At 35.5% G+C, this 23,740-nt stretch overlaps 1 protein-coding gene across 5 annotated transcripts in view; it reads left to right on the forward strand.

Moving 5' to 3' along the window:
- COL24A1 (collagen type XXIV alpha 1 chain) overlaps positions 1 to 23,740 on the forward strand; it is a 403,184-nt gene that overhangs the window by 339,582 nt on the left and 39,862 nt on the right. For all 5 annotated transcript variants that reach the window (XM_058716744.1, XM_058716741.1, XM_058716742.1 and 2 more), the window contains 5 exons: positions 13,894 to 14,001; positions 15,780 to 15,887; positions 15,982 to 16,035; positions 16,603 to 16,665; positions 20,094 to 20,147. In XM_058716744.1, coding sequence (XP_058572727.1) covers positions 13,894 to 14,001; positions 15,780 to 15,887; positions 15,982 to 16,035; positions 16,603 to 16,665; positions 20,094 to 20,147 — 387 coding nt within the window. The remainder of the gene's footprint in view (positions 1 to 13,893; positions 14,002 to 15,779; positions 15,888 to 15,981; positions 16,036 to 16,602; positions 16,666 to 20,093; positions 20,148 to 23,740) is intronic.

Consider the following 23,740-nt stretch of genomic DNA (forward strand, 5'->3'; position numbering starts at 1 on the left):
GCTCTGTGCTGACAGCTCAGAGCCTGGAGTCTGCTTGGGACTGTGTCTCCCTCTCTCTACCTACCCCCGACTTGTACTCTGTCTCTCTCTCAAAAATAAATAAACATTTTTCAAAAATAAAATAAAAGTTGCCCTTTCTTTTTTGATTGATGTTTTGTACCAGTTGCACTGAACTTAAGAACCAAATATGTATATATTGGTATGTATTAACTGTATTGATTTGTTAAATGCATCACTATCTGTATTTCTAACAAAACAACTATGTCCTCTCATTTCCTTTTGTCTCTATAAACTACTCTTTGCCTTCATCACTTTTTAGTATTGCCTTGATTTTTACTTTTAGTTTTTATGCATTTACTTTCTCTTTTTATTTCCATTGCTTCTTTTTTGAGTAATAATCAAGCTATTTGATCACTATTACTTTCAATATCCCTTATAGAATCTCTGAATTTGTTTCTATTATTTCAGTACTTCCTCCAAAAAGTATTTCCAGTGTAGGTATTTGTGAGACTAACCATTGAGGCCTCATATTCCTACAGATATCTCACATATGTATGACAAATTCAACACTGTACTGGAGGTTCTAATCAATTAAGTAAGGTTCTAGTGAGGGTAATAAAAACAAGTAAAATGGAAGAAATAAAACTCTCTTTATTCATAGACAACGTGATCATCTATGTAGAAAATCTTTAAGACTCTACAAGAAAAAAATAAGTAAATTTACCAGAGTTTCAGGTTGTTAGATCAGTATACAAATTTCAATTGTATTTCTATATACTAACAATGAACAATCAGAAAGTAACATTTAAAAACAGTAGTGACAATAGTGCCAAAATGGGATAACATGACCACAAAAATGTGCAAATCTATATGCTGAAAACTATAAAACATTTCTGACAAAAGTTAAAGTAGAGCTAAATAAGTGGCATATATACCATGTTCATTGATCAGATACCATTAAGACATCAATTACCTATACATTTGCAGTGTCTTAAAACATTAAACATACTTATCATATGACCCAGCCTTTCTACTCTTAGCCAAAAGAAATGAAAACATGTATCTACACAAAAACTTGTCCATGAATATTCATAGCACTTATCTTTGTAATAGCCCTAAACTGGAAATAACCCAAATGTTCTTCAAGAGGTCTCTGGCTAAACAAATTGTGGTATGTATGTACAATGAAATATTAGTTTGCAATAAAAAGAATGAGCTACTGACACATGCTATAGCATGAGTGAATCTCAAAATATATATGCTGAGTGAAGAAAAAGAGACAAAAAAGGGCACATACTGTATGATTCTACTTATGTAAAATCCTAAAAATTGCAAACTAATCTGTAGTGACAGAAAGCAAATCGGGGGTATCCTGTAGATGGGAGTGCTAGAGGTATGAGAAAAAGGGCTTACCAAAGGAACGCTTTTGGGGGAGGGGGCAGATATATTATCTTGATTGTGATGATGGTTTCACAAATGTGTGAAATCTTTTATGCTGACTTATCAAATTATGTACTTTGCAATTTACTTTATGTCAGTAAAGTGGCTTCATATGAGAGGGTAGGGAGAAAGAGAGAGATGACACTGAAGAATAAGTAGGAGTTAATCAATTAGGAATGATTACTGTGAGTGAGGAAAGCCTGAAAGAAACATTCTATGCAGAGATGACAACATATACAAAGCTAGGAAGAACATAGTGTGTTTGAAAAACTAGAACATTAGCAATTATGGCTAAAGTTTAGTGAACAAGATGTATGCTGATACAGTTTGATGCCATTGAAGTACACAAGAGCCACATCATGTGAATGTTGAAGGACACGTTAAGGATATTGAGCATTATCTGAAGATACTAGTACCCCATTGGGGTTAGGAGGGACATTATCCCAATTTTCCATTTTTAAAGGACTCGCTCTGGCTTCATTATGGGAAATGGATTGAAAGGGGCAAGCATAGATACAGGCAACTAATAAGAAGACTATTTATTGCAATATTTCAGGCTGCATATCTTCATGGTTTGGACTAGACTAGTGAAGTGGAAATGGAAAGAAGTGGGTGGATTTAGTGGTATTTTGGAGGTAGTTTTTACAGTACTTGATATTTGGTTAAGGGAGGTAAGGGAAGGAGAGGGATGTCAAGGATAACTTCCAAATTTCTAACTTGTGCAAGTTCCTAACTTGGTGCATTATACTGCCCGTCATGAAAAAAAGCAAACAGTGAAGGAAGCCCAAATTTTATAGGTAATGTTATGACATTTAGGCAATTAGATATTCTGGCCTAGAGCTCAGAGAGAATGTCAGATATAAATGTGAGAGTCATCAGCATATAGAAATGTACTTAATCAGGGGCGCCTGGGTGGCGCAGTCGGTTAAGCGTCCGACTTCAGCCAGGTCACGATCTCGCGGTCTGTGAGTTCGAGCCCCGCGTCAGGCTCTGGGCTGATGGCTCGGAGCCTGGAGCCTGTTTCCGATTCTGTGTCTCCCTCTCTCTCTGCCCCTCCCCCATTCATGCTCTGTCTCTCTGTCCCAAAAATAAAATAAAAAACGCTGAAAAAAAAATTAAAAAAAAAAAAATAATAAATAAAAAAATTAAAAAAAAAAAGAAATGTACTTAATCAGAGTCATGTTAGAAAGTAGATGAAATACTCTACTTTTGAATTTTGAAAAAAATATTTACAGAAATGAAGAAAGGGTTAAGACAGCCAGTAAGGGATGTTGGGAGAATCCAGAGACTATCAACAGTAGGATGTGGTTACTGTCCTTAGACCTGAAAGGTTAAAGGAAAGAAATAATGTCAAGTCGAGAGCCAAGCTGAGGGCTGGCGCTGTGGGAAAAGGGGCACCTTACAGGAGCTGTATTTGAACGTAACCTAGCCACTGACAGAATTCAAAGCCAGGAGGAAATGGAAGAAATAAATATAGTACTCCTTTCTCCTCTAATATCCTAGAGATATGTACCCCATTGGCCAACCCCAACTGAAAGTGAAGAGAGGACAAGGGAACCCAGATGATAACAGTCCATGAAGGTCAAATTCCCAGGACAAACAGCAAGATAGAGAAGCGACAGTGAATAGATTTGGGGAACAAATGAAGAAAAATACAAATATTAAATAAACGATGGAAAGAAGGTCTGGTACTGAGCTGTAAGGATTTCTATCATTTAGAAATCAGGTAAAGAAGGAAGAGGAGACTACAAAGGAGACTGAAATGGAGTGATCGTAATAGGTAGGAGAAAAAGAATGTAATGTCATAGAAACTCAGGAAAAAAAATATTTCAAGGAAAAAGTCATCAACTAGATCTAATAATCCTGAGAGATTTTGATGGACATGTGTTTTATCAATTTTATTTTTTTGGTTTTTTGGCTACTCAGCATTTTAACCCCATCTTATGTTTATAAATGTTTATGTTTACTCCCTTTTTGAGTCTTGGTGGAGGGAGGGCACCTTCTACAGAAGTCAGATTCTAGATTTTCACTTCCCATTTCCTCCTTGAAACAAGGACACGGGCCTATGACCTAGGCCTAACCAATCAGTCATGTCCAGCTAGCCCTTTGGCTGGGGAGTTAGTGATACGCAGAAGCAGAGAGATTCTACTCTAGTGGCAGTGGCAGTAACCCCAATAGCACTCAGGTTCCAGGGGTGACTGGAGTCCATGTCTGGCAAGCTGCGGTAATGCACTCTGCAGTGTCCAAATTCTGGCTACCTAAACTTCCTTCAATTCTATGCATTTTCCTAACCTGGCTTTCTGGATTTGTCTGTGAGCTACTCAGTACCTTTTCAGTAAATTTTCTGTTTAAATTATCCAGGATTAGTTTCTGGTATTTGCAAATACAGACACTGACTAGTACCAAAATCTAAAAAGATAAAATTATAACCACTATACGTTAGTATATGGAGATCATCGGTAACATCAGCATATAACCATTCGATCTGATGCAGGGGATGCAGAAATAGGATTGCAGTGCTTGAGGAGAGTGGACAGTGAGGAAATCAAGATATTCAGACAATTCAATGGAGAAATTTGGCCCTGAAAGAGAAAGGAGGTCAATAACTAGAGATGAAACTGAAATTACAGAAGTTATTTTTAAGTGAGAGAAGCTTAACCACATTTAAATGCTAGATAGACCTAGTAGATATGGAGACGCTGAAGACATAATGAGGAGCAAGGAGAATCTGAGTATGAATTAGGTAATAAAACATGCATATTCTAGCTCCACTTTGTAAGCTATTCCACTTCTAATTAGGAAGTCATTTTTAAAAACCAGATTCAGAGCCACATGTCCCTTTATACATGACTTGTATAAAAACCTCATGGAATCTTATGATGAAAGGAGTTGAAATGAATTACAGTAATGTTGTATACCTCCCAAATCCATGAAGCTGAATGGTATCTGCTATTGCTATTAGTAAGCAATTAGGTATCAGATCATAATTCATCATCTCCTACTTTTTAGCATTTGCAAAGAATAAGAAAAATTTCACATGCATACTTTGAATATCAGAATGTCATAAATATTGAAATGTTTTGTAGCCATCAAAATAAAAACAAAATTAGCTTTCCCTTGAGGAATCTCCTTTAAATGAAGCCCCAAGGTTTACACATGCCATTGGTATTTAAGAATACAGAAAATGTTTCTGTATTTCGGCTCCCTGTAGAATATATGATATGAAATCAGAATAATAGTTTTTATAAGGAACTGGTCTGTTCAATGACATTAGGTAACAATGGCCAAACTGGTCATTAGGTGAAATGATTTCTAAGTAATTATTTCTGAAACTTACTGTGGCAGTAGAAAAACTACTTAAGAGATAGTAACACAGTCTTTAAATACTAGCATATTCCCTGGAATATTTTCAACAACGGATAAGGACATCTTTCCATTGGTCTTTTTTTGTAATTTTTATGTTATTTTTTTTAAATCATGGCACCGTGGTGTTTCTTGGCTTACCTTTAAAGACTGCTGGATTTTTCCACTGAGAAAAATATTTATTCTGGGATTTCTAGCATTATGCAACTGCCTGATTTTCCTAAACAATGTTCTTTCTTTTTTTTTTTTTTTTTTTTTGATGTGGCCAAGGAGTTAAAGAATTCTTGGCATATTCACTCCGCAGTTTCGGTGTTTTTCCAAGGTCATGTGACTATAACTAAAGGATAGTATTGGGGAGACTCACAGTTGCCTGTGTGAATTTCCTTCTGTAGAAATGAGTGTTTTGAGACTCGTCAATTTAGCACATCTGTAGTAAATGAGTCTACCATGCTGTTTTCATTGCGTTGGACTTCAGTAGTGCCTCAATCATTTATGAAAAAGGAAAACAACTTTTCCCTGCAAAGATCATAAATCTATTTGTCATCAAAATGAAGGCTTACCGGTCTTTTTATTTTTTCATTGCTGCAACTTATAAAATTGGTTATTGGAAAAGAGGGAAAGAAACAAAAGTAACATCTTGACTTAAGACAAGTCAAGGCCTTTCAATCTTGACTTTGCACTTTGTCAGGTGAACATAGGCTTAAGTGTTGTATAAAATGAGATGCTTGTCCTAAAAGAACATCGAAAGTCTTAAGTTTTCCACTTGTGGATTGTGCCCAGTATAGGAAGGAAAAACACACTTCATCAGCCCACTCATAATCCAAGCACAGAGTAGGAAGACCACCATGGAAGCCTCTGTTAAAGAACACCAGCAGCCCTACCACCCATCTGGTGTGTTCTCTAGCCTGTGAGCTAGTCACACTAAAGAAACTTCTGTTTCTGAGAAGATACATTTCTTTCTTCACAGTATTTTGGAGAAAGAAACATACCATCAGCAGATCCTGTCAACTCTTGATTATTAAGAGGGTGATTTCCAATTATGGTCTATCCTGATTGCTACTTTCTCTCTATTCCCCCTGCTGCTTGTTTTGGCCCATTAACTGCTCATTAGGAACTCTTCCAGAGCAGACAAAACACAGTCTGTTTGGCTGCTTATTAGCAACAAAATGAAAGATTTGCTAAAGGATGTAATGTTCCTAGTTGAGTCTCCAATGACTCTCAATCCAATAAAGTTCATAGTCTTCTTGGAATGTTGATCCTTCATGATCTGGCCTCTGTTTACATTTCCAGTGTTATAGTCCACTTTTCTCCTCACGTTTGCTGTGCATTTCAGTCATAATGGCGGCTAACAATTATTAAACACTTAGCATGTGCGAGGCACTATTCAAGGTGCTGAATATGTATGAAGTTTTTTAATCCTCACAAAAAAACCATTAAGTAGGTAGAGCTATTATCTCCAGGTTACAGAATAGGAAGGTGAGACTCCAAGAGACTAAGTAACTTGCCTGAGGTCACACGGACAACAAATAATAGAGCCAGAATTCAAAATCAGGCAATGTAGATTCAGAGCCTACCTATGTCCTTAACCACTATACTGTGCCCCTTCAGATATGCTTAATTACTTAGGCATTCCTCCAAATTCTGCATATTTTCCTACTTTAATGCCTTTGTACGTGCAATTTTTGTCTTCTGCTTGCTTGGAAAGCTCTTCCATCTTTCTCTCTGACTTTAGGATGAATAATTTCTTGCTCTTTTAGGACTTAATTGAATGGTTGCCTCCTTCAGACACTCTTCTTTGGATTCTTCAGTCAGAGTTAAGCCTCCCTCCTCTGAACTTATGTATACTGTATACACTGCTTCCATCAGAGGATGGATCATATGGCTGCTGATTACATATCTTCACATCTTTCCGCCCCCAAAAGATTGCAAACTCCTGTAGAATGGGGATTGTGTTTTATTCATCTTTGCATCCCTAGCACTTAGCAGTGTCGGGCCTATAGAAGGAGCTCAGTAAATATTGGAAGAATGAATATTCTTTGCATAATAACCATGACTTCGGAGACCCGAATAAAGTTAGGGTGTGTCACCTACTTAATGTCTTAAGCATCATCTATACCAGCAATACAAAAATACTTGACTCATATGGTTTTTCTGAGTATCAAATGAGACATTCTATGTGAATGTCTATTATTGAGCTATTATCATCTTTCCATAGTAATAGATATTCGTGGTTAAGCAAACATTCATTCATTCAAAAATATTTGTTTAGTGCTTAATATGAGCCAGAAGTTAGAGAATAGAGCAGTGAACAAGATGGACAAAGAATTGCCTTCGTGAAACATACATGAAACAGCAAGAAACTTCTGACATTTGACCATTTTAGACCTAAAAACAATTCATAATGCAATATGGATCAGCCCAGTAATTGAGTAGTAGTCCATACATAAACAAATCAGGCAATTCTAAATTGTGCTAAGTTCTATGAAAGAAATAAATAGGGTTTTGAAATAGAACATGTGGGAAGTAGATTATAAATGGAGTAGACAGTGGAGGCCTCACTGAGGAAGTCATACTGGGGTATATTTATACTATATATCCCTTCAGAAAACTGAGCCAGGTATATACAGAATGAAGGAAGAACACACTATGTGAAGGAGTCAAAATGGAAAAACCTGCAGTCAGGAAAGAATCGCCATGTTCACAGGATTCTGAGGATCAAATAAAATAGTATGGGTATAGATTTGTTATTTTTGAAATAAAAGATGGACATTTATTTCTTCATAGTAGTGTGAGCCTAGACATGTCTAAGAGCCAAAGCATAAATGAAATAACTTCTTTCAGTCCTTGTTAGTCCTGTGATTATACGTTCTGAGCTGAGTAAAGGAGATTTCGTAAGATACATTAATTTTGCCCAATATTAGAATGACATTTGCACTGTCCATTTTACAAGACTGACAAACCACCAGTTGTTCTAATGGAAATGTGTGAATAATTTCTGTGAGGTAATACAATGTTGAAATGCCTACATTCATTAAGGCTGAACAAGAGTTAGTTTTGTATACTCTTGAGAATAGACCTAAGTCAAGCTAACCTGACTTGTCTCAACCCTGCTCCAAGTTCCATAAGCTTTAATATGTTTAGAGATTCAAAACTAAAGTTATCTCCCAACTGTAGTATACAGCTCATTCATAAATCTTATTTCCAGCCTTTGGCTCCATTACTTATGACTGGCACTGAAGGAAAATGTTATGAATGCTACATTATTTAGATATAATGTAGCCTTGCATATAATCACCTAATAATTCCTATCCCATATTTTTTAAACAGCCAATTCTTTCCTAGGAGGGATATATTTAGTAAACCAAATAAAATGAGAAATTCTTACTTAAACAGAAGTGTTTTTAGTTGCTTGGAGTAAAGGAAGCAAAGCATTACTTTTATTAACTCGTTGATTTGCTGGCTTAAACAAAAAATGCAGTACTTATGTTGCCTAATAATGCAAAAAAATTCAGGGCATCATACTTATTTTTTTGTTCTATAGAAAGCAAATTAATTTTAATTGCTATTTTCTCACACAATAAATAACTACATAAACATAATGCTAGGAACACAAAGAATGCTTGGCAGTAGGGAAAGAAAAAAACTTTTTAGTAATTTTCAAGGTGCTACTTTAAAGGAAAACATCAACTAATCTGAAGTTTAGTGTCACTTTAAATTTATTATTCTTTTGTTGAGAAATCAATAAAATTAACATTAAAAATATTTATCTTTTCATTCAACATAGTTTTAAAGATGGCACCCCTTTGTTAATCTACTTTAAAAGGTGGATTTCTATTGTTGCCTGTCTTTAGCAAATTTTATTTCTTTCTTACTTATTTCTTAATATAGTTGTTTCAATCCTAATGAGATTAATACAACTAAATTAAGAGACCTAGGGACATTCTCTGTGATGTTTCACTGTTATATACAAACCAGTCATCACTGTTCCAAAATCTTCCTCTCTCTCTGTCCTTCTAATGTGTGCAGATAACTCCATTTTCCTTTCCAGATCTTTCCATTCAATTCCAGGTTGAAGGCAAATTTATACGTAAACTACTCTTTCCTTTCCCCACAGGGAAGTCAAAGTAAAAGACACGGAATCCCTCTTCTTTTCTTAACTGACATTGATTAAATAAAACAATACAACCATATTACCATAACAGTTTCTGATACATAGAAGACAATAAGAAGTAACTCTTGTGGCTGTTATTGTTGTTGATTACTGACCCAAGTGCTTATTTCTTTAGAATATCAAGGATTAAGCAGTCATTGGTTTCAGTCCAATCAAAACTGACACTTCCTCCAGAGTTTATTGGTTTCATCATCTGTGAACAAATTAATTGTGGTTTTGTTTACATTTTAAAATTCACTCAGAATGACTTACTCTTTGCTTATTGGTGTTAAACAAATCATTTGGAAGACATTGGAAAGAATGCCTAGGCATAAGCATCTGTTTCTCTTGAAAGCAAAATTACTCATCCATCTTTGTGTTCATAATAAGAAATATTTGTTCTCTACTTGTATGAAACATTGTTTGGAACTTTGTACAGAACACTCTGCTACTATCCTCAAATTTCTCTCTAAGAAACCAACATGAACAGTAAATGACTTGGAACATAGTCATTGTGCTGTGCTAAATATGTGATAGCACTGCAAGTAAAGTTTCTAGTTTTCAGTTAACCCTGCAGACTAGTTCTAGGGTCCTTTTTATTCTCAGCTAAAAATACCTATTGACTTCAGGAGCGTTCAGCAGTGTCTGAATGTCCATTGTCCATGCATTACCCAAAAGATACATTTTTTTTTTACTGTTAGCAAATAAAGGTCTTAAAAATTGCCTAAAATTACAAGTAAAGTGCTAATATTTCAGAATTTTGGAACGTTGAGGTATCCTCAAATTGTCTAGGGTAATCTGTCATATGATATCCTCTCCCTGTGGCATCTATTACTTCTATAATACATCCAAGGATAGGCTATTCACAGCTTTGCAAGACAATCCACTTAAAAAAAAATCCTTACATTTCACCTAGTTTAACACTGGACCTAAGTCTATATATTAACCTAAGTCTGTATGATTTTTTTTCCTTGCTTACATACCCTTCCTTCCATCTTTTGTATGACCTTTTAGAATCTGCTTTCTCTGCAGGCCATTGGTTTCTTTACATTTTTCACCTTTTTTTGTTTTTCGTGGGGAGGGCACTATTCATCAAAATTTGTTTTTGAGACTTGCCTTTTCTATAAAGTCTTATTTCTATTAGACGCCTGGCCATTGGTATGACACCTACGTCTTCACTAAACATTTTGAAATTTTATCTCAAGGTCTCAGGTGACTGACTGGATTTGCTTTCATTTGCATTAATGAGTTCTAAAATGGCATCAAGTCCTGGGGCACCTGGGTGGCTCAGTTAGTTGAGCGTCCAACTTCGGCTCAGGTCATAATCTCACAGTTTGTGAGTTTGAGCCCCACATCAGGCTCTGTGCTGACAGCTCAGAGCCTGGGGCCTGCTTCAGATTCTGTGTCTCCCTGTCTTTGTTCTTCCCCTGCTCAGCTGTCTCTCTCTCAAAAATAAATAAAGATTTAAAAAAATTTTTTTTAAATGACACCAAATCCTGAATCCAGGATTTGTGTGGCAGGGGGAAAGAAATAGGATAGATTACATGCATCCAGGGTCCTCAAATTCATGTGACAAGGGGAAGGAAATAGAGATAAGTGCACTTAGGTTAAGGTGCAAGCAATATGTAAGAACCATACAACCACCTGAAACTTAAGTCCACAATGTGGATCTCTCTCTCTCTCTCTCTCTCTCTCTCTCTCTCTCTGTGTGTGTGTGTGTGTGTACATGTTCTCTCTGCCCCACCTTCCTCTCTCTCTCCATCTCTCTTTCTGTCTCTTTGTCTCTACCTCCCCTCTCTCCCTCTCTTTTCTCACTTACTCCCCTTCTCTCCTTCTCTCTCTCTTCCCCTATTTTGTCTTCATAATGGTTGCTTACATATATCAAGAACCACTAATGTAGAGAAATGATGAGAGAGAAAATGGCTAATGTAGATTGGGACAAAAAAAGTTTAAAGATCAACCTAGGAATATGAACCTATACTCTGTAGGCATCTCTGTATATGTGTCCAGCTAGTACATGGCACGTAGTGATATAGAATACATTTACATTCATTACTATAGTGAGTTTTGTGATCATGAAGAAAATCTACATAGAAAAGGTAATTCTTTAACCATGTTGAATTATTCACTGTAAGTAAGAAAATAAAAAGATATGTGATGATATAATTTGGAGGAAATAACTTGGAGAAAAAAGGAAAAATACTTTAGTATTATATTCAAAATTGGCTTTATCTTTAAATCCTATTCTCCCAACCAGGCCTTCTACAGGAATACTCTCTTTAGCAAATCATCTTTCCTATTACATTTGTAACTTTCAGGGCAATATCTTTATCTTATGATCCAGTTCTACTCTACTTTATCAGTAATTCCTGTTTTGATCAGCACCAAAAGTAATTTCCCCTATTCAGAACCTCTCTAGAATTTGCTTTCTATCTCTCTTCTCATTTGGCAATTTTTAAAATATTTCTGTATTTATTATAACTGTTTATATAATTACATTTTATCCTTTTCACTTAATGTTAAGCTCCTTGAAAACAAAAACATATTTATATTTGTATTCCCCATATGGCTTCCCATGGTACCTTCCTTTCACATAGATGATATTCTATATCATCATCAATTTTTTGCTGAATGCATGAAAGAATGATTGCACAACCCAATTTAGTATCCCAGGAATCAACTGAGAAAGTAGTGGTCATATAGAACAAAAGTCAACAAATGTTTTCTGTAAATATTGGTAACTATTTTAGGCTTTGCAAGGCAAGAGGCAAAATTAAGGGTTTTATTTAAGAACTTATGCAACAAAAGATAAAATAGATTTTCAGTAAGTTTTTCTTCATGCAATTCAAAATAAAATTTAGCACAACTTTTTGTTGGTAATACAATTCTAGTAATGAGAAAAAATGGAATTATTAGTGGGAGGGAGATAACATTTAGCTTATTACAGTTCCATATCATCAAAATTTTCTTTTTATTTGTTAATGCTGACCTATAATGAGATTTTGCATGTTTTACATACTTCATCTTTGAAAATTCTTTTCACACAGATAGGTACTACCAAAGTCACAAACATATGATTTTAACTGTGCCTATTCGTTGCTTGGAAGGAATTTATAAAATTCTGTTAGAATCTTCTCTTGATATTTGCCTTCTATTATGTCATTACATTGCATATTATTCATATCCAATTGGACTTTAGGTGAAAACTTCTCAGCTGCACAGTTAAATGGATTTTGAAGTCCACAAATTTCTTGCTTCTAGTGCTAAAAAATGCTACTGGCAGTAGTTGAGCTCAGAAAATCTACCCACTACAAATTTATATGGAAATGATGGTCTCACTTACTGTTTTAAATTTTGGCACCAATAGGAAATATATAAAAGTTGCTTCACATTACTTGTGATTTGAACATTAGTTGTCATCAAAATAACTTTACCACACGGGGTGGCTGGCTGACGCAGCTGGTGAGAACATGTGACTCTTGATCTTTGAATTGTGAGTTTGAGCCCCATGTTGGGCATAGACATTACTTAAAAAGAAATGACTTTACCACAGTACATGCTTCACAAATAGGCATTTCCTTGCCTTGTAATTTTAGGTTGAATTCATTGATAAACATTATAGGGTCTGTAGCAAAATCTAATATCTGAAGTCACTCATTATTCAATAATAGAGGTTGAGGGTGGTTCTTCTCATTCAAAACAATTTCAATCTTGGTCTCAAAATATCTCAGTAAAACTTTATCCCTGCCAAGCCATCAAATTGCTTTGTGATAGGGAAAATGAGGATATTCAGGTTCTATTTTCACACAAAAAAATCACAGAATGGATGAAGGTTGCAAGAGTCAATGGAATTCACTGTTGACACTACTTGTTCAACAATACATGCTAGATTCAAGTATTTTCCTCAGTGTAACTGATGGTGAATAATAAAATGAATATCCCTAGCTTTAAGTACTGTACATTTTCACAATTTTTGTAAATTTGTCCAGTAAATCTTCTTCCAATGCTTTGCTATCAGTTTTATCACATTTTAGCCGATTCCATTTGAGGTTGTACTGATTTAGTGCTTTAATTTCTTTGAAAATTTCCTCACCTATAGTCAATTACAGACTGGGTTTATATATACGTTAATTCTTTAGTCACTTTAACACAGCATTGACTCCCCAAATAAACAACTGAGTTGTAATGCTAACATCTGTCAGTTCATCAAGAGGTAAGGAAAACCATTCCAAAGCATTTACCTTGTTTTTTAATTGCTTATTGATGCTGTTCCAATGTCTTCAACATTTCAGGCCATTGTTCTTGCCAAAGGGCTAACTGAATCTTAAACAAGTTTACTTTGGGTACATGATTTAAGTCATGTCAGTAAGTGACTTTCCTTGCTGGGCTAACAAATGAACCACTCAGAAACTCTAAAAAAAAAGTTTTTAAACTTTTTAAATTTTAATTGCGATATGAGTGACATAGAGCTTATATTAGTTTTAGGTATACAACATAATGATTCAATATGTGTATATATTGAGAAAATGATCACCACAGTAAGTCTGGTTAATATCCATAGAATTTTTTTCTTAAGGAAACATTAATCAGTTATTAGAGTTGTCATGCACACCCAAATATAATACAGAAAGTTAGAATACAATGAACATACTTCACACCTAGGCTATTTAAGTCAGAAGGTACTGAGAGACTGTACTGCCTCAGTATTTTCATTTTAAATACCTCAGACCATTATATTAACTATAATTAGAGACTTTAGATAGGTAAAACATGACTTAAATATTTCACTTATTTGGGAAAGAAGCCCAGGATAACTCTCAAACCTGACCAGTGTGTGAACAGTAGCCTTTCAGAACACCAACGCCTCCTACAGTTACTGAGCCTCTGGATGGAGTTTTAGGAAATACCCCCAATTTTTATTTCTTACCTATGTTATTTAGGGCACCAGAGGCAGCCCAGGAAGAGCAGGACCAGCTGGGTCTCCCGGTCCTCGAGGAGCCAAGGGGCCATCAGGCCTTCCAGGAAGCCCAGGGGTTCCAGGCCCAAAGGTACTTTAACATTTTCTTCTGATGGATGAGGAGCACTACTAACATGCTTATTGTACCTGAGTTCATTGGCTGAATCACACAATGGTAAGATTATTTATGTTTTAAAAATTTGACCAATAATAACACATTAGGAAAAACAGTGTATGGCCTTGACATACCCATCTCCTGTGATAACCACAGTGCATGTAATTTGCCAGAACAACTCATTAACTCAGAACTGGCAATACTTTGGGGCACTTGGGCAGCTCAGTCTGTTCAGCGTCTGTTTTCAGCTCAGGTCATGATCTCAGAGTCTGCGAGTTCGAGCCCCATGTCAGGCTCTGTGCTGACAGCTCAGAGCCTGGAGCCTGCTTTGGATTCTGTGTCTCCCTCTCTGTCTGTGCTTCCCCTACTCATGCTCTGTCTCTCAAAAATATATAAACATTTTTAAAAAATGCCCTTTGACTCATTCTGTTTCTTCTTCCCCCTCTGTCATCTACCTTCTCCTCCAAAAAAAAAAGAGAAATCTTATTACTTCTGGATCCATACTTTCTAGATACACTTTCTATTCCTCTGAGTCTGAACCTAACCAACCAATTTATAAATCTGACAAGAGTAGAGCTTATTTCATAGAGTCAAAGTGATCGTAATTAAATCCTGCATTGAATGGAATGTTGTCACATGTCAATAGGCTTTCCAAACAAAACCTGTTTCAGAGCTATCTCAGTGCAGAACTGACCCAGACAACAAAGAGATTAGTCTAGTGTCTAAAGTGATTTCATAAAAGCCTAGGATTGAGATGTTGTCACCGTCATCATATTACCTCTTAACTTTTCATAGTTCCACTTCTAAAGAATGTACAGATATTCTGATCCATATGGGTAAACTGGAAATGACTCATCCCTTTCCACTAAAATTCAAAGTAGTTGAACAAATGCTAAAACTAGGAAAAGAAATAAGATTCCTCTCTTTAATGTGTGAATCTGCAATAAAAAGGATCCATATTTGTCAAGTCCCAAAGCTATATCTTTGTCTTCAGACAGTGAAAGATAATTTGCTAATCTTAAAGAATCTTTGATCAAAGTCTACCAAGCTTCATTTTTCATTAACTTATCTGCAAACTCTACCTGATTCTTATTTTAGACATGGTGTGAAAGATATTTCAACTTTCACTTGAAAAACAAAATAAAAGTAAATGTAGAAAAGACTTAACCTTTGCAAATAAAATAATGGTGATTAAGTATATCATTAAGTGGAATTTTAGAGGAGATAAAGGGAATTTATATCAAAGGAACCTTGAGAAACAGGTAATAGAAATTTCTTAATGACAGGATTGAAAAGACAACCATGACAAAAACCAGGGTTCACACTTCAGGAGAATCTGCTTTTTTTCTTGTATAAGCTGAATCATCTCTGTATGGTGAGAAGAACACAGCAAAATAACACCAACTCAAATACAGTGCACATTCCGTCATATGTAATATACAACCCACACACACACCACACATTCACCATTCTCTCGTTAGCCCCACTGCCTTCTTTCTAGCTTTTAGGTACCCCCTTCCCTCTTCTTTCCACACTTATGGCCATAATCCTTGGAATTTTCTTTCTCCACTGCTACACGTATTGTTCATTATAATCAAATATTACTTATGTGGAAAATATCAGTAGGAAGAATGACCATGCAGAATTTGATCTCCTGAGTGTCCTGTACTATACCTAAAGATTGACTTGTATTTGGGTTTCAATTATGTTGGTAGATTCTAAAGTCAAGATCACCTTTCTTTTTTTGTCCATAGGGCGAACAAGGACTACCCGGACAACCTGGAATTCAAGGTAAAAGAGGCCACGGAGGAGCACAAGGTGATCAAGGACCACGTGGAGAGCCTGGCCTTAAAGGGCAGCCTGTATGTGCCAACTCAGAAATTCACTAAGTATTATTTTTCTCCAGATCAGGCCACCGTTGCACAATAATGATGATCATATCTATTCATATTGCAGGGAGAACATGGTGTCCAAGGTTTGACAGGTTTCCAAGGATTCCCAGGCCCCAGGGTACGTTTACATGTTTTCTGCTATTCATCAGAAAGATGTTGAAATACCAGTGTTTAGTCTCTGACTTGAGTTTTTGTATATTTTAATCTGTAAAATTTCAGTTGGTACAGAGTTATATGTTTGAATTTTAAATATGTTAATTTAAAATTTATGTAGCTATAGATTTCCCTACCAATTTTATTGAATAATTTGCTTTTGTCTCCCTCACATTCCATTTTCCCAAACATTTTATTGTGAAAGTTTTCACACATACAGCAAAGTTGAAAGAATGGGTGAAAACCCGTATACCTATTACCTAGATTCTACCATAGCTTTTTACTCCACTTGCTTTATCATGTATCTATCTGTCCCTCTCTCCCTCTCTCAATTCAGTTTGGTGTACTTCAAAATAAATTGCACACTTTAGTACAGTTCCTCCAAAGCACTCAGCATGCACATCATTAACTATCCATTTACATACCATATTTTCAGAGCCAACTCTTAATAAATTGTTACAAGATTATTTCACTCGTAAAATGTCCATATAGAATTAAAGATTTTGACTTTTTATTTTTATTATATTTTTAGGGTCCTGAGGGAGATGCTGGCATCATTGGAATATCAGGTCCTAAAGGTCCTGTTGGACAGAGAGTAAGTATAAAGTCATTGTACTTGCCCAGAAATTGTGTTTCTTTGCTAATTGCAGGAATCAGCATTAAGAACTCTGATAATAATTGATATACTCCAAATTAATAACTTAATAAAATGATTTTTAAGATAGAAACCCATTAGATCACATGCAAGGGTTCTCAGCCTTTTTCAGTTCACATACTAATTTGAGCAAAAGATCCCATAGACCAACCATATTCCTAGCTCTTACTTACAGTACATATCAGAATTAATGTTGACACGGGATAATGTATTTATTAACTTACGCTCAGAACAAAAAATAAAGGGTTTCATGTTATCAGCATTAATATAACCAGAGACCAGAGACCACACCCATGCACCATGTGGAGGAGGCTTGCCTATGGCCAGAGCTCCTCACCCCACACTTTGAAACATATTTCCCAATACCAATGTTTCCCCAGCTCAGGGGTGGGTATCCCTAGAGAGTGATGAGGAACTGCTTAAAGAGTTGCGAAGATTGGGGTCTGAAGAATTCCAATTAGCTAGTCGGTGCCTGGAATTGCAAATTATAGCAAATATAAATAGGGATAGATAAGCCATCAGCAGTTTTTGTTGGTGTGTTTTTTGCTTTTTGGTTTTGTTTCTGTTTCTACTAACCAGTCTCCTAATTGATGAGATGATGTATAAAACTGAAAAGAAAACAAGCTATAAAACATCCAGCCGTGGTTTGCCTGCAGCAGTGGCACCCCCTAGGCTAACTGCAGCTGCTAGGGTGAGGGTGAAGAGAGCAGAGAGAGGCAGGAGAGTGGCCCAGAAGTAGGAGAAAGGAGTCATGAAAAACCTCACAGCTGAAAACCACTGTCTTACACAAAATATTAAATGAAAAGTCAAATTTTTGAAATCCTGCACCCTTTCCCCAACTCTTAGCATAAATTCTTTTTGGTAATACAAAGGTCAGTGTTGTCATGGGATGTGGTTATTTAAAGACCCTCCTCAGCATTTCTTCAGGTGCAAATTTATTAATTATTTTTATGATTTCTGAAGAACTGTGGAAAGTTAGGGCTTTTATATAAAGCCCTATTCTTGATTATCCACAGGTGAGTTATATGTGGACAGGCTTCTCTACAATAAATATTGCTTTGAAGTTCTTACATATGTTAAGTTCTCTACTAATTAAATCCATTCATTCTAGTTTTATTAAGTTCTCAATCAATTAATCCTTTCTTGCTACTCAAAGAGAAGTTGGCTTCCTGCCTAGCATCTGTTCTAAGCAGAATCTTACAAAGTGCTGGGTCTCTGTCGGCCAGGGTCTGAGCCTATACTGCTTTGCAGCTCCAGAAATTGTATCAGTTCACCAATGGTAAAGTTCTGATAACTGCTTACAAATACTAATGCATAAATGCAGCTATCTCTTATTAAGTCATTATAGATACAAGTGAAAGTCATGATAGGTTAATGTTTTGTAAGAAACTATTATGTACCAGTGCTCAGTGTGTTACCCTTATATCATTTAATCCTCATAAAAACACTGCAAGAGATGCTATTATCCCCATTTTTCAAGTGGGCAAACGAAGTCTCTGAAAGGTAATTTGCTCAAGGCCATGGGTGGCAAGTAGAAGAACCAAAATTTTAATCCACAGCTGAATGACCAAATAATATGTTACAAAGTTGCTTGCTAGTTGCATAATTAGAATATAGAATGGATATTAAGTGGCTAGTTCTTGCTCAATAATCAATAAATACTTGATGATTAAATAAATTAAATTAATTGAAGTAGGAAATCTGGAGTAATTGTCCTCCATTTCAAAGATTATTTATGTAGTTAACTGGCAACAACCATTAAAATCATAACACCTTATCTTTTGGACACATTTAAATAAACATAGACAATTTTTTTGCTGTCTTGATCTTTGTTTTCTAGAGTTCATGAATACCTCTCCATTCTTTTAACAAATCATTCTAAATAGTTCGATCACAGTCAAGTTCATTATGTTAAAGCTTTGTTGACTTTTTTTCAGTGATAAACCAGTCTAGGGCTTATATTTGATTAGGTTAGGAAATCAACTCTCTTTATTTGATTGTGGATCTTTGAGATTTAGGTACCATATTTACAAATTATCACTTAAAGTCAATCTTTGTGTTTAAAAGTGATTCTATTAGATTTACTTTTATAGCACCAGCTAATTTCTCTCATTCTAGGCTTATTCTAGTCCATCTATTGATAGACTCCATGACATAATGATCTCAACTGATAGTATTTTCTGCACCTTAGCAGGAGTTGGACAGAGAAATCCTATTAGATATCTACATTTAAGTGTTCAGGTTAAGTGTGAGCCAGAAAGACTGAAATTTGCTGCCAGTGGAACTGGGCATGGAGTTTGAGGGAAAATAACTAAAACAGGTGTTTTGTATTCATAAAGAAGCAGTAAGTCAGACAAAGAAAGGAAAATACAGTATGATCTTATTTATATATGGAATCTAAAAAGTAAAACAAACCAACAAAACAAAGCTGAAACAGACACGTAGACATATGGAAACAAACTGTTGGGTACCAGAGGACAGGAGCAGTTGGGAGGCAGGCAAAATAGGTGAGGGGAATTAAGAGTTACAGACTTCCAGTTATAAAATAAGTAAGTCATGGGGATGTAATGTACAGAATAGGAAATATAGTCAGTAATTACAGTAGCCTCTGTCTGGTAACAGGTGGTAACTAGACTTATTGTAGGGATCATTTTATAATGTATAAAAACATTGAATCACTGTGATGTACACCTGAAACTAATAGAACATTGGATGTGAGTTATACTTAAGTTGAAAAAAAAGATATGTTCCATATTTAGTTTGGGAGGAGTTCACCAGATTGGGCTTATTCAAGGTGATCTTCATAATCAATAACAGCTTACGGTTTCAAAATCATTTTTCTCATCTAATTCCAATAATGGCCCTATGAAGTATGCAATCTCATGTAACAGATGGAGAAACTGAGGTTGGTCACCTGTGATGCTCTGTGTTTCGTTCCCATACTTTCTCTCAGTTCCATGCTGCATGTCCCTTAGACATCTCCTTCAACATCTGTAAGAAAGTTATTCAAAATTTTTGTTTATCATTCTATATAGTCTTCTTTATGTAAAGTAATTGCATTTGTTATGAAATGACCCACATGTAAAATGGCATCATTGAAGTTATATCACTACATGAAAATTATAAGGCTGATTTATGTTTGTTAGAAATTATACAGATGTAATTCTCCCGATAGGAATCTATAATGTACAGAATTGTGTCACATGCTGCAAATCAAAAGTACTATGATTTCTCCTGATTTTATGATATTTTTTAAAAATTTTGAATGATGCAGATATGGACTGTTTTACCATTGCACAAGAAATTTTCTAGAATTTTTCTTCATCATACCGGCAGTGAGACTGACTGATGTTCTTTTACCCCAACAGGGAAACACTGGCCCCTTTGGCAAAGAAGGTATAATAGGCCCAACAGGTAGAACTGTAAGTTTGTTACAATATAGGTCTTCCTTTTCTTTTTCGTATTCTTATTTTTTCCTCTTTAATCCTATTTCTGGAGTAATTCAAAAAGGATCATGCTGAGTGTTTGAGAAGCCAAGGGCAAAAACAGATGTTATGTTTTCATCTGGAAGGTGATTACTGAGAACTTAGAGATTATATGTGTAATGAGGAAGGTGTATATAGTGAGGTAGACACTTAAAACTGTGGAGTAGAGGAAGGAAAATAGAACAAGGGAGGTGGGTTGAGCATTATTAGCATAGAGGTGATCACTAACGCACGAAAAAGAATCCATGTTCTGAGGGAGAAAGTATAGCAAAAGGCAGCCAAGATTTGAGTATTTGGAAGTGTCCACTACAAAGTAAAGAGATAGTTGGTGGGAAAAACAGGAAAAAAAAACAGGAAAAAGCAGGAAAAACAGAAAAGCACAAGGTTCAGATAGATGAGTTTCAAGAAGCAAGTAGTTAACAGTGATCTTTAAGAAAATAAATTACAGAAGATAAAGTACATACTTCAGTGAGGAAGGAACATTTAATAACTTTTGTCAAATTCTTAAAGAATTTAAACATTTAATAACTTTTCTCAAATTGTTACAGAAAACGTTTGAAGTAGGTATTATTTGCATTTAAGACATAGGGAAACAGATTAGGTTCATGGAGGTTCGCCTAATTATTCAAGTTGGTACAGCTAAGTGAATGACATAGGTGATGTTTCTTCCTTCAAGAACAGTGCTTTTCTCCTCCTTTCAAGGTGCATCTGGAGAGGACTGAGGTAATTAGTAGATACCAGTGCCTTTATAAATTTGACAAATAAAACAATGGTTGGTGAAGACATGGGAGAGTTTTACAATACCAACAGTAGTGTAAAAATACAAAAGAAAGAACCCAGTAGATAGGGGCAAATTGAGACTTGGGGAGGAAAGGTGTATTCCCTGCAGGGAACCAATATTTTGAACGATTTCAAAGTGTTATGTAGAGAGACATAGATTTTTAATATATAAAATGGAATGTTTCAGGTATTAAGTCCAACTATTCTCTTTGATAAATTAGGGAAGAATTTCCCACCAAAGTTGCTGAATTTTTGATTTTACAAATATGAAATGTATAAGTCAACACTTCTCTAGATTTTCAGCATTTACTACTCAGAGCTATATAGTCTACGTGGGAGATTTTAAGTGGGAGAATTCTCATATTTTGGTGGGTGGTTCTTCAATAAGCTAAGGAACACATACTGTTCTGATTACTCAATGATTGTTCTGTTCTGTCAAAAATGTGAAATATCAATTGGTCAAGGAAACCATGATAAAGAAATGGCTCAATTAAAATACCTCACTGTGTTTTGTTTACAGATAGTTCTTAAAAGCCCTTGTAATATTCAGCATGCGTGTCAAATTTTTTCCATATTCTATTTTTTCCATTCTAAGAAGAAACTTCTAAGAAAAGTTCACTATGAAAGAATAAGCACTTGAGAGTGGCCAAAACTTTGTGGAAAAAAAAAAATAGTGGTGGGGGATGGAAGACTTGCTTTTGCAAATAAGGAAACATTACTTCAAAATCATTGTAAATGAAACTATAGGGTATTACAAAGGAATAAACAAATAGATGAGTTTAACAGGCTAGAGCCCAAAACTAGATCTTGGAATATATAGGAATCTAATTATAACAGAAATGGTATATCAGGATGATTTGGGCTGTAAGTTAATAGGAACCCTGAATCAAACTGGCTCTAATAATAAGGAAATTTGTATCACATTAATGGGAAGCCCAGAGGTAGGAAGGGCTTCGGATTTGGCTTCCTTAGTGATTTTGTTATGTTGTCCAACACCAGGTTCTTTCCACGTCTCTGCTCTATCATCCTGAATGTGATCTTCATAATTGGGCTTATAGAAAGATGACTACAATTTCTCAGCAATTACATCCAGATATAATTATCCAAAGTGAAAACTGATCTATAGCCCTATCTTGGGAAAAATTAAGTTTTTTCCGGAAGCCTTCCACTGCATTTTTCCTCATGTCCATTGATCAGCTACGTGTCCATTCCTATACCGGTGACAGGAAAGGGAGATGGAATTACTTTAAGTCACAGCATTACTATAAGGAATTAGAACCCTATTTCACCCAAATTTTTTTTTATCTTTTTTAAAAAGACTTTAAAGTATAAAAAACAAATCTAGAAAGCTGAAGTATAGCTTAAGGGTTGAGGAGACCTTTATTTGTTTATTTATTTGTTTGTTTGTTTTTAATGTTTTTTAAATTTACTTTTGAGAGAGAGAGAGAGAGCATGAGCAGAGGAGAGGCAGAGAAAGAGGCAGGCAGAGGATCCAAAGCAGGCTCTGTACTGACAGCAGTGAGCCCTCTGTGGGGCTCAAACTCACATACTGTGGGACTGTGACCTAAGCCAAAGTTGTATGCTCAACCAACTGAGCCATCCAGGTGCCCCTGAGAAGACCCTTTGTATAAGAAAGGAAATCTGAAAACCACAAAAGAACAGAATATGTATTTGAATACTTGAAAATTTTAAATTTTGTATGGAAAAAGTTTCCGTAAACAAAATTAATATAAGTTGGGCAAAAATAATTGCAAAAGCATACAAGTTGATGTATAAAGAGCTCTTACAAATTAGTATGAGAAAGATAGAAACTCAATAAAAAATTGAAGAACAAATCCAAAGGGTCAATAATTATTTGGAAGGATGCTTTCCTAACTTACAGTCACATAAATGCAAATTAAAGTAATAATGAGATATTACATCTAACCTCTCAGAAGGGGATTAGGGAGAACAGTACTCATCATCAGTAGAAATGTGAATTATAGCCTTCATGGAAGGATATTTGTTAAAATATAAGTACATATACCCTCTAACCAATCAGTTCCACTTTGAGAAATTTGTGCCATAGAAATTAAGTACTCATAAATTATAGAAAGTTTTTTTCACAGTACTGGCTATATTAGGAAAAAAAGTTTGAAATCACATGAATGTTCATCTGTAGAGGAATGGTTGAGTAAATAGTGGTCTAGCCATTTCATAGAATATTATGCAACTATTGAAAACAACTAGTTATATCTAGTTCAGTGGACTTGTGGTTGTTCATGCTGTATTGTTAAGTGTGAAAAATCTGATTCACAGAAGAGTATACAATATGAGATCTGTTTTACAAAATATTACCAATCACCCCATACATACATTAATATATTTGTCAGTATTTCATCAAAAAAAAAAGGTATGGAAAGATATGTACCTACTTGTTAATACTGGGCTGGAGGTGAGGGAGGGTATTAAAAACAAGTTCTATAGAGATATCTTAAAAATTAGTTCTTGTGGGGGGTGTGCCTGGGTGGGTCAGTCAGTTGAGCATTTGACTTTAGCTCAGGTCATGATCTCATGGTTTATGAGTTTGAGCCCCGTATTGGGCTCTCTGCTGTCATCTCAGAGCCTGGAGTCTGCTTCAGATTCTGTGTCTCCCTCTCTCTCTGCCCCTCCCCTGCTAGCACTCTGTTGCTCCCTGTCTCTCAAAAATAAAATGTTAAAAAAATTAGTTTTGGGGGGCACCTGCGTGGGTTAGTCGATTAAGCGTCTGG

Source organism: Neofelis nebulosa, chromosome 2, assembly GCF_028018385.1.
Source record: "Neofelis nebulosa isolate mNeoNeb1 chromosome 2, mNeoNeb1.pri, whole genome shotgun sequence".
Classification (NCBI taxonomy): Eukaryota; Metazoa; Chordata; class Mammalia; order Carnivora; family Felidae; genus Neofelis; species Neofelis nebulosa.